Consider the following 16,157-nt stretch of genomic DNA (forward strand, 5'->3'; position numbering starts at 1 on the left):
GGCACGAACCCGTATCCCCTGCATCGGCAGGCGGACTCTCAACCACTTGCGCCACCAGGGAGGCCCTCATGTAGGGTTTTAAAGGAGGGGTGAAATCATATCAGATGGAGAAACCAGAGACTACTTCAAGAAGAAGCTGGCATTTTAGATAGGGTTTGAATGACGGGTAGAGTTTTGATAGAGATTATCTAAATATATATATTTTTTAAAAACTGATATTTGACATTAACATCTCAAGTTTAAATAAAAGTTCCTATTTTTACAATAAGAAGTGCCAATATTTAGATTATATATATATATGAAGAAACAGCTAAGGACTGCACATCAATGTGTTTTCATACTGTCAGACAACACATTTTGGACAAAAAGCAGACTTTCGTAAAGCCCTTTATAAACCTCAATGGCTTTGTTACAAAGTGAACAACATAGGGCATTTTGGATACAAATGGTACCTCACTGTATGTGTGTATTATTGGCCCAAATGATTCACTCTTATTTAACTGCAATGAAGTCTTTCATCTCCCAGCTATACAATAATAGTTTCCATATGACCAGTGGCTCTGCTATAAATAAGATCAAAAGCAAAAGAAAGGATTTAATAAAAGAAAATGACATTAAGAGTAGCATTAAATCAGGGGAAAATACCAATATCCAACTCTTTGTTTTTTTTTGTTTTTTTTTTTTTTTTTTGAGAATAAAGCTCCACAGAGTACTAAGCAGCTTCCCCAATATGTCATGAAAAGGCATTTTTACAAGCAGTAGGCATGTGCAAAATCCATTTGCGTAGGCCTTAGAGTGGCAAAGATTAAGTTGGGGTATGGGACGGGGAGAACACCCGCCATGTAGAGGCAGGCTGGAGGACAGGTACCAGACCAAACAGCTAGTTTCACAGTGCACAGTTCAAGGGAACGTGTCAGTGGCAGACGTCCATCCACTTCTCTGTGCTTTTCTGTTCTATTTTATGGAGATGGGCTTTTTGGTAATCCCGAGTTTCTCAGAGAATCATAACATTGCTCAACCCTAGTACATGAGTTCTGAGAAAGGAAGTTTTTTTTGGCAATGCACAGTGACTTGATATGAAGAGCCAACTTCCCAAACAAATTTTCTTCTAGTTCTTTTAAAAAAAAATTACAATGTTAATCTCTATTCCCGACTGGATAAACAGCTGCTAATAACCCCCAGCTCCCAGGGGAGGAGGTCGTTTCCTTTCATCTTCAGGCTGGTGGATATCTGACGTGCACTGGACTTTAGTGATTCCACATGTTCTGTACTTTTTGGCCTTTTTCAAAACTGCCTTGTCCTGGTTCTGCCAATTTGGGTTCCTTTTCTGCCTTTCCCTGAGATTGCCTCCATGAACTTGGAGGACGTACTCAGTTCTGGGACTACTTATTTGAAATCATAGTTCTTTTACTGTGGGTGTATTTAAAGAGGAAATTCAAGCACTTATAATACCTAAAGAAAGTTTAAAGCCTTGGACCTTTGTATTTAAAGCCTTGGGAGGGAAACAGCCATTTCAGAGGGAGCAAATTATTCACTCAAGGGCTGGCCATGTTCAAAGATGCTCAATTTCTAATAGCATCACTAATGCGATTAGTTTATCTGTTTGCGTCCTAAATAAAGGAGCCAACTTCGACACTTTTTCCTCTAATAGGAAGTACCCTGCAGAAGATTACAGGGCCAGCCGGGTCCCAGAGTCTTTCTCACTTGTCCCTAAGCACCTGCTTTTACTGGTGACCTCAGTTCTACACCTCAAGATTCAGACATTTCGCAAAACAGCTTTTTAAACAAAAACCAGCTGTTTCCCATCTAGACTGCAGGGGGGGAAATTTTTGGGCAGCTCACAGAAACATTACCCAGAGACTACCATTCTCCAATAACTTTCACACACTTTCAGCTCCGAACGAGACCCGTCCCTGTGCAGAAGCTGCGGAGCAGGCAAATGTGAAATCAAAATGTGGAAACTCAACACTGTGGTTTTTGACGATACGTCCAATTAACTGCTTGAAAATGAATGTGGCTATTGTACCAGGACAATGCTTCCTCAAAAGATGTCATTTAACTAATATTGGACAGATCTTTTGGTGAAACTCAATTTATAGTTCTAAGTTGACTTATGGACCCAGAGGAAGCTATAATTATGCACAACTGTGAATGTCAACCAATTAGGTAGAGTCCCCGCATTTCAGAATTTCGACATTAAAGCTTCTGTGTTTTTTTTTTTAGGTATTAACTCCTAAAGGTGCTTTGCCTAAACCTTCTTCTTATTTCAAATCCATTTTGCACTTCCATTTTCTAAGCAATGAAGATACTTTTGATTTAAAAAAAAAATTACAGCCCCAGTAAAAGTTAACAGAACACAACACCTACAGGTTTTGAAAAAAATATAAAATAGCCAAGGTCTAGTCTTGGCTCTTAAACGGTGCCAAGTTGCTCCAGTATTTTCTGTTTTGGTATGAATGACATAACTGAATTACTTCATGAGCTGCTACTTTAATTCCTAAGGGTGGAAAATTCCATGAGTTAATTTAATTTGGATGTAAAAAATATACATGAAAATTCACTCTTCCTGTCGACTCTCCTGTGAAGGATGCGAGCCAGTTGTCGGACCTGCCGTGCTCGGAGGAGGGGCTCCTGGCCCAAGGCAGCCCTGCCTGGCGCACCGCATCATCGGGTCATTTCCCTACTTCCACCTGGGCACTTAAGATCCTTGATTTTCTGCGTATTTTTTTTTTGGATCATATTTATTCTATGGCTCTGTAATGCCTTTTCTAGCCTTGTCTCTATTGAAATCCAACGCAGACTCTAATATGAGCTCAATGACATCTCCTCCAGGAAACTTTCCTAGCCATCCCGAAGGCTGGCCAATGTTCGTCCTTCTCTGACTCACCTCTCGGGTCACTTAATCATTCCACCCTGCGTGATAGTTAGTTAGGCAAATACTTGTGTTATCATCCCCCCAGAGCCAAAGGCCTGTGGGCTCAGAGACTTTCTCTTACACATGTATGTATCCCCCAAGGACCTGAAGCACAGACAATACAGAATGAGTGAAGAAACATCTGTGTAATTTCTAACCTCTACAAAACAGATTTTTCCCTTCAGAAAATCTGCTTTCCTGAGAAAATGAGGGCAATATTACCTTTTAAAAATGTACAGGTCATGTCTTCTCTAAATTACGGACTGTTTAGCACTGTGTCTTTGTCCCCAACAAAATATAACTGTGCTACTGAAAGCGTCTACCTGCTTTTCCCTCTGTTATTTAAGAAGAAAGCAAAGTCAAAATATGTTGAGGTCATAGAGTCTGTTTTAAATGTGTTTTTATATTTTAAAAGCAGAGGAGACAACCGTTGGGTTTTATGTATTTAAGGTTCATGACACCAGGGTGCTAAACACAGGGGAAAGATTAAGGAACTAGGCTTGGCTTGTCCTAGAAGCAAGGAGAAAGGGAGTCCTTTGGGTTTGACGGTCCAGTGCAGACTGACTGTCTTGTTTCTAGGTCACAGGGCCTGAATTCAAGTAAAATGGGTATTGGGGGAAGAAAAAGGCGATATACCTAATTTAGACCTAGAGCTGTGGGATCTGGGCACACATCATCCTGAACCACTTGTCTTAGAGTTTGTTAATGGAGAGGAAAACGGTCTCCCTGCTATGGCTGGATTCAAAACCTCTTGACCTTTAAATGGATGCTGAAATATCAAACGTTGACCTCAAGGATTCTAAAACTGTTGTAACTAACCCATGGTCAAGAGAACTTCTCTAAGTCAGACGGAGAAAGACAAATACTGTATGTCTCAGTTATATGCAGAATCTAAACAAATGAACTCAAAGAAATGAGAGAGTAGAATGGTGGTTGCTGGGGGAAATGGGGGGATGTTGGTCAAAGGCGAGAAACTTCCACCTATAAGAGAGATAAACCCTGGGAATCTAATGTACAGCATGGTGATGTTAATTAACAATACTGTATTGTATATTTGAAAGTTCTTGATGGTGGCTCTTAAAAGTTATCACGGGCTACCCTGGTGGTGCAGTGGTTGAGAATCTGCCTGCCGATGCAGGGGACGTGAGTTCGTGCCCTGGTCTGGGAAGATGCCACATGCCGCGGAGCGGCTGGGCCCATGAGCCATGGCCGCTGGGCCTGCGTGTCCGGAGCCTGTGCTCCGCAACGGGAGAGGCCTCAACAGTGAGAGGCCCGCATACCACAATAAATAAATAAATAAATAAATAAATAAATAAATAAAGTACAACATTGATATAGATAAAACCTTTCAACTGAGGTTGCTAATCAGCTTTCAGAAATTTTTGATAATTGTGGAGAGTAGGAGAGATGGTAGAACACTAGAGATAGGCAAATATCCTCATTAAAGAAAAACAAAACCCAATGTAGAAGCTATAGAAAGATGATGTTGATGACTAAGGTCTTGGGTGAAATTCTATAACAGGCTATTTCATAGACAGTTCCGAAATGCTCTGAAACGCAGGCGATGACCTCTCAACACAGTTTAGTTCCACCAAGAACAAGTCTTTCTGTATAAACCTCGTTCACGGGAATGCTGCACACCTGGCGTTTGGTGACAAATTTGCCAACAACAGACCTGCAAAATATGTGACTGAATGAGGATTTAAAGGAGACCTTGACACCGGAAACAGTATGAAATTCACTGATACAACAAATAGTGCACAAGGACAGTTGACGGACATGTGGCCGATGGATTTCAGCTGATTACAAGTTCAGTGTTTGTCAGCAGAATGATGATGTCACCAAATACTGCCAGTAGGATGCTGTTAGGTGGCCTTTAATGAAGACATAATGTATTTAATGGGTTTCGTGACAGATCTACCCTAGTCTGTGCTAATGATTCCTTGAGCACTGTATTCAATTTGAGATTCTACACACTAAATGGTCCTGGGCGAGCAGTGGGGGAGTATTCTTTTTAAACTTGGAAGAATGCACTGGAAAGTTATAAAGTCAAAACATTTTTTTTTTAGGATAAATATTTGAAGATACAGATGTATATACCCTAGAGGAAAACAAAAAAAAAAAACAAAAACGAGTAGACTGTCTTCAAATAATTGAAAGTTTCTCAAGTATTTGTTGAGTTGACTTAGGGGTAACTCCAATGGGCAGAAAAATGAAAACTTCATAGGGAACTAAATTTGGGCTGGACATAAGGAAGAATTTTCTAAAGTCTGATGGAAATGGGCTTTATGGTCATTTAGAGTACTCAGCCTTGGAGGAAAGAGGCTAATAGAGGCTTGTTCACTGCTTGGCGGTGAATTTGTAGAGGGATTTGGATGGAGATGCCTTCTAAGGGTCTCTGAGATTATATGCTAATAATTGCTTAGAAATGAAGTATGTGCTCAAATATACACAGAAATTTATGGAATCAAAATCCCTGAAAACCCAAGAGGAACAAGACTGAGGATGACTAAACCCCTATGGATCATACCTTTGTTGAAGAGGGCCACGTAGAAACTGAGTTTTCTGACTTCTGCTACTCGCATTACAACATACCAGTAAATGCTTCTCAAAGTATCACATCACTGCCCACTACTCTCTCTTGGGGCCAAATCGGATTGGCAGAACTAAATAGAAACATGGTGCAGAGAGCCAGGGGGCAACTAAAGAGTTTTCTTGGGTTTCATCAGTTAACAGAACACGTGTAATACCAGCCACAGTTTTGAAATTGCTATGGCATCAGGTTAGAGAGGAAATTTGTTGCGGCAGTGGAATATTTAGTACAAAGACTGCTGGTCTCGCTGCTGGCTTGTCTGGTTTCTAATCCTAGCTCAGCCATTAACCAGAGAGTATCCATACCTGGGTCACTTCCCCCTTCTGGGCCTCAGTCTTCAGCAGTAAAATAAAAGCAATGGGCTAAATGACTTCTGCGGTGCTTTCAGCATCTAAAATTCAATGGTCCTAATTCTTAAGATCTATAAAAGCAGAACTAATTTGTTTATCCTCTGAAATCCTAAGTGGTAAAAGCTCTCATATATTTAGTGTCACTGAAATAGAAAGGTGCTTCTTCATCTAATGACTGACCTTTTAATGAATTCTCTGTAATCCAAAGTCACACTAAAAATGATACTGAAAAGAGGGAAAGTGGGCTAAGACTGGCTTATACCAGTGGTTTCTAAAATGTGTGCCACATCGTCACCTAGGAGTCTAGTAAGAGGCCTCAGGTGATGCTGTGGAGAACAGGTGTGGGTGGTGTGTTTCACAGGGCTCCTCCACCCCTAGGTCATCTAGGGCGACTAGACCCTTAGGAGACCACTACTCCTACCAAGGGACAATCTGTTCCTTCCCTCCCGGATATCAGGGCTGAGCCCTGCTCTCCTATGAGTCTTACCACACTGCTGCAGCAATTTTTTAAAAAATATATACCCTATCCTACGAGACTGTGAATGCTTGAGAGCAGAAACCACACCTTAGCATTGAGCTCAGCATTTGGTAATGACCTGGTAAATGTTTTTGAAATGAATAGATGGGCTTTAAGCAAAAAGGCTCTGGGAACCACACTAATATTATATATTAATAGTATAGGAGCTTTTCAGCTAAAATGATCCCACCATTGCTGACTCTACTGACGAATAATCAAGAGCAGGAACAGAATCACATGAAGGTATCGGGTTGGCCAGAAAGTTTGTTCCGGTTTGTCCATGAGACAGTATGGAAAACCTGAACGAACATTTTGGCCAACCCAATTTTTTTTTTTTTTTTTTTTTTTTTTTGCGGTACGCGGGCCTCTCACTGTTGTGCCTCTCCCGTTGCGGAGCACAGGCTCCGGATGCGCAGGCTCAGCGGCCACGGCTCATGGGCTTAGTTGCTCTGTGGCATGTGGGATCTTCCCGGACCGGGGCACAAACCCGTGTCCCCTGCATCGGCAGGCGGACTCTCAACCACTGCACGACCAGGGAAGCCCCAACCCAATATTTTTAATGTGAGTTTCATTCTTGTTCTGTTAAAAGAGGAGTGAGGTCATCTGAAAGACGTTTTTTCAGGGCTCATCTGAATACTGCATGAATCTGAATGCTACATGGATTCAGATGGATCTGAATACTGCATGAATAACGGAGAGACATTTGGAAAACTGCTGTTTCAGTAACTTATCAAAAATCGAATGATTTAGTATCAGAACTGATATCCGAGGGCTTCCCTGGTGGCACAGTGCCTGCCAATGCAGGGGACATAGGTTCGAGCCCTGGTCCAGGAAGATCCCACATGCCGCAGAGCAACTAAGCCCGTGCGCCACAGCTACAGAGCCTGAGCTCTAGAGCCCGCGAGCCACAACTACTGAGCCTGCATGCCACAGCTACTGAAGCCCATGAGCCTAGAGTCCGTGCTCCACAACAAGAGAAGCCACCACAATGAGAAGCCTGCACACTGCAACGAAGAGTAGCCTAGAGAAAAGCCCACGTGCAGCAACAAAGACCCAATGCAGCCAAAAAAAAATTAAAAGAACTGATATCCGAGGCACAGAGGGGAATGATATCTGGGTAAGAGTTTCTAACCAGGTGAGTAATAAACCCAGCTATTTCTTTATTCTCCCACATTCCGAAATTTCTGCTTGGATTCCGTTAGAAAACTGGGAAGCTAAGGTAAGAAAAACAACTTAATGTTTTAAAATTAACTACTCCAACCACCTAGCAAGGAGCGCTCACCACACCTCTTGCCACTTAGCACAGACATGTTGATTTAAGAATAAGTGTTTAGGGCCTCCCTGGTGGCGCAGTGGTTAAGAGTCCGCCTGCCGATGCAGGGGATACGGGTTCGTGCCCCGGTCTGGGAGGATCCCATATGCCGCGGAGCGGCTGGGCCCGTGAGCCATGGCCGCTGGGCCTGTGCATCCGGAGCCTGTGCTCCGCAACGGGAGAGGCCACAACAGTGAGAGGCCCACATACCGCAAAAAAAAAAAAAAAAAAAAAGAATAAGTGTTTAGGGCTTCCCTGGTGGCGCAGTGGTTGAGAGTCCGCCTGCCGATGCAGGGGACACGGGTTCGTGCCCCGGTCCCAGAGGATCCCACGTGCCGCGGAGTGGCTGGGCCCGTGAGCCAGCACGTCCAGAGCCTGTGCTCTGCAACGGGAGAGGCCACAACAGTGAGAGGCCCGTGTACCGCAAAAAAAAAAAAAAAAAAAAAAAGAATAAGTGTTTAGACAAGGTGGGATTTAATCCAGCATACTACCATACTGGAGGAAAGTTCTTTACCTTTCCATGTGGGTAGAGAGCTGCTTTGGGAAATTGGCCATAAGACACCTAGAAACTTCTCTCTTGTCGACCAACATTTGTTAAGATTTGAAAATCATGAGTTCTAACCATCTAAAATTAGCTCTTAAAAGGTATAACTATAGATCCTCTCTGAGGAGTGCTCATGATGGTAAGATTGAGCATGGAATTTACAGTCAAAAAGTCCCCTGAGTTTAAATCTAGCTTCTGGACTTGAGATTGACCACTCAAACCTTCTAAGTCCCCTGAGTTTAAATCTAGCTTCTGGACTTGAGATTGACCACTCAAACCTTCTAAGGCTCATCTGAGCAACACCCAAAATGGAAAGCATTACCATCCTCACTGGGCTCTTGTGAAGATGGCCTGAGATAACGTATATGGAGCTCCTAGCTGAAGGGCTGGCCACTTGTCAGGCACTCAGAAAATATGAGTTTCCTTTTTTCCCTTTTGACTGATGATTTATCTACTGGGAGGGAAAGAAAATGTAACACATGGTACTCAAGGAATTTACAATCTATTGGTAAGGCAAAAGTCCGACCTACCAAAGATATACAGCTTTGCCTAAGTGGGTAAAATAAATATCTAGCCAATGGTATGATTCTTAGCGCTGTGAGAGCAGAAAAGAAAAAGACTCTCACAGGTGGAGGTAGCAAGGAAAGGCTTCCTGGAAGAGACAGAATTTGAGTGAGAGTTTTGAGAATGGGTGGGAATGAGATGGGCTAAGAGCAGTGGATAGAGCAGGACAAGCCAGATAGACGCAAAAGACGTACCTAGTGAGGATGCACAGTGCAAATGCTGGTGATATGCAGAGGTTGGTCTTGCTGGCAAAAGTTTCTGCATTGGAAGAGCTAAGCACAAGGCTTTTGGTAGACAGTTATGGGCTTAATAAGCTAGGCTAAGAAATACGTCTTTATCTTGTAGATAATGGAAAGCCGGTGAAGGTTTCTGAGCAGAAAAAAGCATGGACAAATTATATCCTCTAGAAAAGCCCACAAGAATCAACAGTCGCTCGAGTGTTATGAGCCATGCTGCTGTGAAAAAAAAAAATCCCTTTCATTATACTAATACTTAGTAATTCACTGAAGACCTACTTCAGAACTCCAAGGAAAACATTTTATGAATCAAAAGCTAAGTACAATATGTTAGCAATTAAATGAGATAACATAATGGCCCAGGCAGAACCACCACGGTTGCAAGCTGCTGCAGAAAGAAATGCTTCTATCATCTTCCAAGGGATCAAGCCATTTCGTTTTGATTTTGGAAGGCAGGGAGAGAGGAAACGAGGAGAGACTGGAGGTCAAGAGAATTCAAAGCTATCTGTTCTTTAATCAGAAGGAATTATTAAGGAGACTTATAAAGGAGATTGGCTCAAAACAAAACCAGCCCTGGGATGGGTGTTAAGTTACTGCAACTCGCTTGCACTCCAGAACAACAACTGAAGGTGTGTAGCTGGGAATGAAACTCCCACCAGCGCTGGTCTGATGTTTCCAGTGTGTACCTCCCACTGCTACTTTATTTACTGCAGCTGGCCAACGTTTTATGGCCTGTTTCATGTATTAAAATTCAAATGTGGAAAACATTACCAGTATGCTCCTTGAATTTTTTTTTGTTGTTGCTGGGGGGGAGGAAGGGGGGGTGGGTTTTTCCCTTCCCCTTCAGCTTCCTTTTTTTGTGGAATGTATCAAATGGTCAAAGGCTAACTTCAGACTGACTAAATTCAAAAACTATTTCCTTTGTTCTGATGTTTTTGTTTGAAAAGTCATACCAGTTTGCGCAAGGCAAGAAAGGAGGATCCGATCTCTTGTGCACACGTTGGGGTTTCGGGCCGAGGAGCTCAGATGCACTGGGCGCCCTGAATGTTTTCGAGAAAAAAGGAGAAAGACTGCTAGGCCTCCATCGGCTCAAAAGGGCAGCAGGTTGTCCCGCCATGGCTTTGGAGTTACTCTATGATCTGGTTGGCTCGGCCGTCACCCCTGACTGAATTAGAAATGTCTTCAGGAGAGTGAGTGAGCACTTTTCCTCATCAGCAAAACTAGCAGTTTTATTGCTTCGGCATCGTTTCTTTCAAAATAATTAAAGACGTTTCTGTGTAATATTGGCCGATGATTTCCCCTTTTCTATTGCTGTTTCATTCTCTCCCCTCCCCCTCCACCTGGGTCAGTCCCACTTCCCATCTCCAAAGATGATTCTAGTCTCTTCCTCCTATCCCACCTCTGAATCAAACTCAAAGAGGAGGCAATTCAAAGGTCAAATAAAAGGTTCCAGAAAACATCTCCGTATAGTTTATTATTTTAAAGAACCACTTAACCTACATCTGGTATTTAAGAGCAAACTTTACATATTTATGGAAAAAAAAAAAAACCTGTCTCTGAAGCAATGTCCTGGGTGCACGTTGCATCCGTTTAACATATGCAAAACGAACACAGCTACAGAAATTAAACTATTTTTCTCTTGATTGAGAGCAGATATACAGAAATGGTTGTAAGTCACAGATCTGGCTTTTAATAAAGCCAGATTTCTTAATTAAAAGCAGTATTGTTTAAACATTGTAGTTAAAAAAAAAAAAGCTGTACAAACTAAAATCTCATATTATATGCATCCCAAGTGTATTTAGCACATTACCTGAGGCCAAGCTAAATTAAAATCTAGATTTTCCTTTTGTAAACTCTTAGCAACTGCCATGAATAGACAAACAATTTTTACTCAATGAGGAATTTTTAGGGTAGAGTCTACGAAAAGCAAAAAAAGAAAAAAAAAAAGATTTAGCTTTGGCATTCAAAAATACCTTTCCACATTTTAGAAGTGAGTTCACTGCTTCTATTTATAAACCAGTATTTTTGGTTTCAAATTGGTTGCAGGTTTCCATAACATACCGCTCAGGATGGGACTCTTAATTTTTTATTAAGAGAAATGCAAAGGAGGGCAGAAGAATACTTCCGAACGAGAAAAGAACTTAAAGAGCCTCAGAATAATCTGTACTTATTTTGCATTCTCCTTTTGGAATCATCTTTTAAGTAAGAGACGCTCTAGTGATAATGGAAAATAGACCTTCATACATGTAACTTTCTGAGAGCCTGTAAGGCACAAAACAGGACACTAAGGTGTTCCCTGGTCAGGAGTTTGTAAAGAGCAGAATTACACAGAATCACTAGTAATATTAAATTCCCCACCCATATGGTCACTTCATTAATTGTCATCACTTCACATTTTGTTAGGGAGATTTGCTGAATCTTCGTAATCATCCAAGAAAGAATGCACTCCCAAGTCCTTTCCAAAAGTGGCAAAACTGAAATTTCAATTGTAATATGGACAAAATCTACTTAAATATTATTCAAATAAACACATTCGTAAATAGGTAGTGGTAAAACTACGATATACTGAAATTACATGGTGCCACATCATCTATTTAGACAGACACACCATATATTTCTACCTCCCATACTCAGAAGCAAAAGACATTGATTTGGCTTCTTTAATAATAATTTTAAAAATCCAACCTATTCACATGTGAAATGCCAGCAATGTAACATGAACATTGGGTCCTTTAGCTGAAGTCACCAAACTGAAGATTTGAACACACCAGCAATGACCCAGCAATGATCTCCTAGGTTTATACTTAAGTTTAATGAAAACATATGTCCACACAAAAACTAGTACATGAATGCTCATAGGAGCATTATTCCTAATAGCCAAAGCCTGGAAGTAACCCAAATATCCATCACCTGATGAATGGATATTTAATGTATAGCTATACAATGGAATCTTTTGGGGAATAAAAATGAATGATGCTCTGATAAATGATAAAACATATATAAACCCTGAAAACATTATGCTAAGTGAAATAAGCCAGTCAGAAAAGACCACCACATACTGTGGGATTCCATTTATAGGAAATATCTAGACTAGGCAAATCTATAGAGACAGAAAGTAGGTTAGTAGTTGTCAGGGGCTAGAGGGAGGGAAGGATGGAGAGTGACTGCTAAGGGGCATGTGGATTTCTTTTCTTTTTGTAGGGGTCAAAAATGTTCTAAAATTAGACTCTGGTGCTGATGGCATAACCCTGAGAATATGTGTAGAACACAGTACATTGTAAAACTGAAAGGGGTGAATTGTAGGTTAAATAAACTACATCTCAATAAAGCTGTTTACAAAAGAAAAAACTGCAGCAGTAGTATCTGTACTAGAAATTCTAATTCTGTAAGATAACTAGAGTCCCCAAATTTAGTCACTTACCATGAGTGAATGTCTGTTGGCAGAAAGAAGACCGGTTCCATACCCTGAGGCCAGACCACCCATTGCTCCATTATGAGACGGTCCAATGATTCCGTGCATGTCCCCATGACCACCAGGCATGGCTGTGGACGGGCCCACGGCATGATTCCGGAGAACATGAATAGCATCGTCCAGTCTTTCTAAACGATCTTCAATTCGGCTTTGCTGTTGGTTAATAAATGACGTGAAATTTGATTTAGTTCGAAATTCGTGTGTAGGTTATATAAGTAAAACCTGAGTTGACACGAATCACACTTTGGGTCTCTGAATATATGTTTCCAGTAAAGTTTATTTCCTTAAAATTATAATAAAAATAAATAGTGACCTTCCTAGAAAACTGGTGAAAATTGTTAATGCTATAATTATACTGTAATTTTTTGTGAACAAATTCAGTAATTCTTCCAGGATGTTGTTAGTACATATGCTACACTATATTGCATAACTTTGAAAGAGAATTTAGATTTACTTCAGAAAAGCAAAAACATTTATTGAATTTAAGGAACGTACTGGCAGGCATTTGTTAAAGATTTCAAAAAGTTAACAACGGAAAGGTGACCTATTTATAGTTTTCCAATTAAATTATCTTCTTAAGGGCGTATTTCCTGGGTTTCCTCTGTGCCATATGATATAGTGTTATGTATCAAGTCAAGGGCAGGTAAATGCGTACAGACTGTAATTTCCTATCGAGTACTAACAATTTTTACTCTGTTTCTTGCTTTCTAGCTACCATCACCAGCGTGTGTGTGTGTGTGTGTGTGTGTGTGTGTGTGTGTGTGTGTAAAGGAAACTGGAGCCTCAAAACGGTTAAAGAAAAAACTCGCAAAAATTCTGCCAACCAAAGTGGTAGGAGATTTCAAGACTGAAGAATCATAAAGACTTGAATGAATTGTTCACGGGGGCCTTCTAATTGATTTCAAGGCCCTTACTATAGTACAGCATTCACTACCTTATAAAATGAAAAACCAGCTGATCTTTTTTTCACCCCAGCCATTAGGATCCTAGTTTTCCACAACTGGGTAAAGCCTATATGGATAGTTTTTGGTGAAGAAATTGGACATGGAGATGTGTATTCATTTTTTTCAGTGTGATCAATAATGATATCAAACAAACATCTCCAGGGTGCACTTTAAAATATACCGTCTCACTGGATCCTCATTCTACATGTGTAAGCAAGCAGGGAAGACATTATTATCCCTTCCTTATAGACGTGCAAATGAGGCTCAAAGAAATTAAGTGAATTAATTATTCAATGTCACACTGCCAGGAAATGGTAAAGTCAGGGTTACAATCTAAGTCTTCAAATCTAGTGCCTTTTTGTACTGGATCATGCTACAATCCACTTTGATTTCCAAAGGGCTGTGCAAACAGATATACCAGCTCTCCCGCATGAGAAAAACAATTTCTAATTATTCCCTAATAACAGAAAGAACGTGTATCTAATACAGTCAGTCTATGGTACAGAGTCTTCTGATTTGGTGGGCTTTGGTGTTAAGGGGCCTCCCTTAAACTCCTAGCTCTGGGGCCTCCCTGGTGGCGCAGTGGTTGAGAGTCCGCCTGCCGATGCAGGGGATACGGGTTCGTGCCCCGGTCTGGGAGGATCCCATATGCCGCGGAGCGGCTGGGCCCGTGAGCCATGGCCGCTGGGCCTGCGCGTCCGGAGCCTGTGCTCCGCAACGGGAGAGGCCACAACAGTGAGAGGCCCGCATACCGCAAAAAAAAAAAAAAAAAAAAAAAAACTCCTAGCTCTGCTGCTTATGTGACCTTGGAAAAGTTACTAAACTTCTTTGAGTCTATACTGTTTAATTTATAAAAACAGGAATGATGATATACACTTCCAAGTGTAAGTGTGAGCATGAAAAGAAATAATACACGTGCCTATCATCCTTTCTGGCTCACCGCTTCCGGGTGGAGAACAAGTTTCTGCTTGGGAATCTCCTCTTGAGTGTTGAGAATTCAAAGAGAATTAAAGCTGCCGTTGACAACTATAAACCTAGTCTTGACAGTTCTGTAGTTGGAAAAAACCCAGTTTTGATCGATGGGTCCCAGAGACTGACTAATGGAAGGAAACACTTAAAAGAACCATGTGGCTTATTTGGATGTGGGCTGTAGATTCATGGGGCTTATGTACGCAGTGCTTACACTGTCTCAATCTGTGGTCACCTTATTGGCTAAAACGTGGAGGTGGCTTCTTTACACACAACAACATGGAAAAGCACAGTGAAGGGGAAATCCACCTTTGTATCTGCATTTTTAGATTTTCCTTAATTTAAATCGTTAGCCAAAAGGAAGAAAGGAAACTCTGAACGGCTGACAAGACAACATAAAAATAGATAGATGACAGATAGATCGATCGATCTATCTATATCGATCTATATCTATATCTATATATATCGATCTATCTATATCGATCTATCTATTTCCATGTTCCATCTCAAAATATGCAGAGAAAAAGGGAAACTCAACCTTGAAGGACAGCTCCTTGTTGCTAACCCTCCCCATCTGACTCATACAGACCAGACAGTGCATAGAGCAGTGTTGCTTCATGCATGTTTCCAGCCCCTTCCACCTAGAGCTGAGTGTCAAACACTGAATCATCATGTGATTATTTATCATATTAATTACACCAAGGGAAAATTTTCAGCTATTCCCTACAAGAGAGATTTAATGAAATTACTAGACTTCCACAAGAATCAAAGTGAATGAGGAAATAAGCAGTAGATTTCTTATTCAGAGGTCAAGAAGAAAACGCCTATAAACCTGTTATTCTGGAAAGCAAAGCACAGAGATGTAGACTCTCCAAGTGCTCCAGCTCCACAGCATAGTTGGAACTCCAGCACTCTCATGTCAGGAGAGGCATCTAATCATTGATGCACATCTTCCTCTAACAAGGGGAGGAGGCCATGATCCTTCCAAGATTCTTAATCTCTTACTTGGTTCTAGATATGTAGAGCCCTGAGGCTTCCACTGTAGTAGTATCTGGGTTACAATCTATAAACAGGAACAAGCACAGTCTAATAACTCTGGCTCTAACCAAACGCGTGGGCTCACGTCAAATGAAAGTTCCTATTAGTGAAAATAAGAATCTTGGAGAGTGAACTCGATGGTAAAAGAGACACATGGCCTGAGAACGGCCAGAGTGGGGACTTCCCTGGCGGTCCAGTGGTTAAGACTTCACCTTCCAATGAAGGGGGTGTGGGTTCGATCCCTGGCTGGGGAGCTAAGATCCCACATGCCTTGTGGCCAAAAAACCAAAATATAAAACAGAAGCAATATTGTAACAAATTCAATAAAGACTTTAAAAATGGTCCACATCAAAAACAATCTCAAAAAAAAAAAAAAAAGAATGGCCAGAGTGAAGATAAGCAGATGAAACTTACCAAAGAGTGTAAGGGTCCTTCATAATTAGGAGATGATGAAGCCTGTCCTCCATTCCTAGACCAAACAGCTGTGCCTGCTGATATGAAAATGGGAATTACAATGAGATCTGTATAACCTTAAAAATAATCTTACCAACATTTTAAACAGTTCTTGTAAAAATTAGCAATATCAATTTCTACTTGGACAACAGGGAAATACACGTAAACTTCCTATACAAGAATTTGGGGGCAAGGAAAACATTTTAAATGTAAAACATGTAGACTGTACATGGACTCAGAATTCTCTCAGG

The 16,157-nt window shown here is 41.1% G+C and overlaps 1 protein-coding gene across 22 annotated transcripts in view; it reads right to left on the reverse strand.

Moving 5' to 3' along the window:
• Nucleotides 1–16,157, reverse strand: part of TCF4 (transcription factor 4) — a 372,534-nt gene that overhangs the window by 20,313 nt on the left and 336,064 nt on the right. For 17 of the 22 annotated variants that reach the window (XM_060119615.1, XM_060119607.1, XM_060119618.1 and 14 more), the window contains 2 exons: nucleotides 15,868–15,944; nucleotides 12,452–12,655 (listed from right to left, as the gene is read on the reverse strand). In XM_060119615.1, the coding sequence (XP_059975598.1) occupies nucleotides 12,452–12,655; nucleotides 15,868–15,944 (281 nt within the window). The remainder of the gene's footprint in view (nucleotides 1–12,451; nucleotides 12,656–15,867; nucleotides 15,945–16,157) is intronic. The other 5 variants (XM_060119627.1, XM_060119612.1, XM_060119609.1 and 2 more) reach the window with 1 other exon arrangement.

This window comes from Mesoplodon densirostris, chromosome 15 (assembly GCF_025265405.1).
Source record: "Mesoplodon densirostris isolate mMesDen1 chromosome 15, mMesDen1 primary haplotype, whole genome shotgun sequence".
Taxonomy (NCBI): domain Eukaryota; kingdom Metazoa; phylum Chordata; class Mammalia; order Artiodactyla; family Ziphiidae; genus Mesoplodon; species Mesoplodon densirostris.